At 34.6% G+C, this 3,384-nt stretch overlaps 1 protein-coding gene across 4 annotated transcripts in view; it reads left to right on the top strand.

Annotated features, from left to right (window-relative positions):
* LOC107096105 (metabotropic glutamate receptor 2-like) overlaps positions 1–3,384 on the top strand; it is a 49,476-nt gene that overhangs the window by 39,727 nt on the left and 6,365 nt on the right. For all 4 annotated transcript variants that reach the window (XM_015392610.1, XM_015392609.1, XM_015392608.1 and 1 more), the window contains exon 5: positions 936–1,128. In XM_015392610.1, coding sequence (XP_015248096.1) covers positions 936–1,128 — 193 coding nt within the window. The remainder of the gene's footprint in view (positions 1–935; positions 1,129–3,384) is intronic.

Here is a 3,384-nt window from a genome sequence, read left to right as displayed (position 1 = left end):
CAATAAAGTCATTTTCACACTGTTTATTACATGACATGAACTCAATTTTACTAAACTAAATCTTTACAGCACACAGAGATTATGGTATTAATTAGTGATTATCCTGATGGCATTCCTACTATATGACTTTGAAACTTAAACTCTACAACAACTTCCAAATTTGAGCAGTCTTTGTTGTCCCTGTGTGTTTGGGAACATTTTCACTCCATGCTGCAAATATAAGTTTCTGGACTGCATGGTTCACCAGTGGGTGGGAAGAGGTGGAGCTCAGGACAATGACCCCAGTGTCAGCTCAAATTAGCAGCTGAAATATGACTATGCAACAAAGCAACAGAATGTCTGGGAAGCCGTCATATTCATGCACATTCAAATCCATAATTAGAATTGCTAACATACATAATTGAAGACCTCACACTCATCCATAATTGGAAAAGTGATGAATAATTGAGGAATATTAACAATTTGACAAAAAGGGTGTAGAAGACTTATGTTTTATTTTTGAAAAAAGGCATTTCTTCTTTGAATCATTTAAGTTTTAGTTGAAAACCAGCTGTTGTTTTCTTTAAACAGTCATTAGAATAGTGGTTGCAGAGGTGTCTTCTAGTAATGATCTATTTGGTTATCCATATGTTCACACTAAATATGCTTTTGACATTCAGGTCATGTTTGATTTTACAAATGGTTCTTGGAAGTGAACAGATTGCTTGTATTCCTTTGAGCAAGCTATCAAAGGGGTGAGAAGGAGATCCAGGGATTGGATTAAAAGTTTGTGAGCAATCTAAGCAGGAAATAAAATTTACAAGTGAACAGATTTGATCAAAGGCCTGTGTACTGGGTGTGTGTGTGAGAAGTGCTGCCTTTGAACAAACTTTATTAGCCCTTTTGAAGACAGATTGGATGTTGATATTTCTCACAAAGTCTCGCTCTTTGTGTAGGTGCAGACAACCACCATGTGTATCTCCGTGAGTCTGAGTGGTTCGGTGGTTCTTGGCTGCCTCTTTGCCCCAAAAACCCACATCATCCTGTTCCAGCCCCAGAAAAACGTGGCCACCCTTAGGGTCACAACCAATCGCTTCAGTGCCACCGTGTCTACGTCTGCCTCAGCCCCCAGCTCCAGCTACTCAAAAGGTAAAAGCATGCACCCCACTAAACAAAGTGAGATGTGACTCTTAATTAAGGAAGAAACAATTTGAAAACAAAATTGTAAAAGGTTTTTAAAAGTTTACACATAGAACAAGTGACAACGCATCCACGCACTCAAAATGAAGGGCAATTTATAAAGTTAACTTTGCTAACATTTTGTGGACTTCGGGTAAACTTTGCAAGGTTCTTTTAAAAATAGCGTTGGTCAAAAACTGCATATATATGTAGATAGATGATAGATAGAATATTGTGATCGACTGTATCAAATGCAGCATTTGGATCTAACAGGACTGATGCAGGTACAAATAATTTATCCGAGGCCAATAGGATGTCATTAGTGACTTTTACCAGTGCTTTTTCAGTGCTATGATGAACTCTAAAACCTGACTGAAACTCTTCAAAATGGTAAATATTTTGTAAGTGCTCACATACTTGATTAAAAACTACATTCTAAAGAATTTTAGATAAGAAAGGAAGTTTATATGTAGCTCTATAATTGAATATTTGGACCGAGAGTAGGTTTCTTTAGTAAAGGTTTAATTTCAGCTACATTAAAACACTGTCTTACATATACTTGAATTAGGGATAGTCATATTTAAAATTAAGATGGAAATCAGAGGAAATACTCCTTTAAATAGATTGCTTGGAACCAGATGAATGTAAAAGGCTTAGATAAAAATGGAAATATTGGTGATTCCAAACAGATAACAGTTGCATTGTCTACCAATGAGACAGAGTTAAATAGAAAGTGACCCTGTAGTTCTTGGCAGAGATAACAATTAAGGGCTCTTTTTAAGATGATTTCACAAGTATGCTGAAATACATCACATGGTCTACTTCTACAGAGAAAACTGTTAAGTATGTCCTTCGGCAACCCTAGAATAACTTAAGCCATTAATGGTTATATATATATATATTTCCACATGAAATCCTTCTGTTTCAGAGGATAAAGCAATCTTTAATATTGTGCTAAATAAAGTACATACAAATTTTTTTTTATTCTCTTTTAATTAATCTTAACTAAGCAGTTTGAAAATAACTAATAATCTGAAGAGAAGCTAATTTAGATAAAAGCTTTCTAAAATTCAAACATATCCCTTATCCTTATATAGGGTTTGGACAATTTATTTTGGAACTACCACTTAAGTAGTAGTGTCTCACTAGGGTTTATTTAGAATTAAACCTACTGCTTAATTCAGTAAAATTAATTTATAATATCTGCAAGAAAGTCCCATTCAGTGAAAGAAAAGCTTAACTCAGTACAAAAAACAACTTTCACAGCAGAAAAAAATTCACCCATATCAGCATTTAAAACTCATTATGTGGCACTTCATTTGTGAAATGAGTGGACAAACAATAATGGCTTTCTAGGTAGTAAGCAGCGATTTAAATAAGCCAGTGATCCTTGCCATTCAGCCAGCCGAGAAATTTCCCAGCAGATTACAAAACAGAGATATTGGGTTTTAATTAGGTAGCTTTACATGGTTCTGGGTGGCAGATCCTGTGTTTATCCAGCTCTGGGTAGCTTTTTTTTTTTTATAGTCTGTAAAGTTAAAAGCAACTTTGAGGCCAATTAATTTAATTTCACAAATGTTGTAGTGAAAAAATATTACAAACAGAAAGGTGCATATGAAACTTTTAAATGTAGAATTAAAAAAAATTCAAGTTAGGCTTGTTGTGGTGTTGCTGTTTAAATTGGATAAAGAGCCAGGTAAGTTTTTGTCAAAGGTTAAGTCACAGTACTTTGCAAAAGTTTTTCATGAACTTTGAGTTTATCACAGTTTGTCATATTGCAAAAACAGACAGCAAATCATTCTGAAGTGGGAGGAAAATTAGTCATGACTCTCCATTACTTTTATAAAACCAATCTGGAAAGCATAGTTTGTGTTTTAAATGAGCTTCTTTTACTCCTGTATCTCTAAATGGAATCCAATCTAGAGGAATTACAGAAATTCACAATTAAACTGGGAGAAGCTATTGACCGGACAGCTGTAAGAAAAAAGCAACTGATGAAAAAGGGCCATATGAGGCCTTGTTTAAGAATGACCACAAGCCATATGAATATATAGAGGAACGGAACAACAGTACATGTAAAAAAGGTGTATTTAAAACATTATATAAAAATGAAATCCTATGAAACAAGAAGTTGTTGTTGTTATGATGTGCACAGCAACTTCTTAAAGCAATAAGGCATTTCTCTCGCAAGAATACGAGCTCTTAGGAAGATGGACAAGTTCATTA

The sequence above is a fragment of the Cyprinodon variegatus genome, unplaced genomic scaffold, assembly GCF_000732505.1.
Source record: "Cyprinodon variegatus isolate N-32 unplaced genomic scaffold, C_variegatus-1.0 Scaffold599, whole genome shotgun sequence".
NCBI lineage: Eukaryota > Metazoa > Chordata > Actinopteri > Cyprinodontiformes > Cyprinodontidae > Cyprinodon > Cyprinodon variegatus.
The sequence above is the reverse complement of the archived record's forward strand: the minus strand, read 5'-3'. Positions and strand labels throughout refer to the sequence as shown.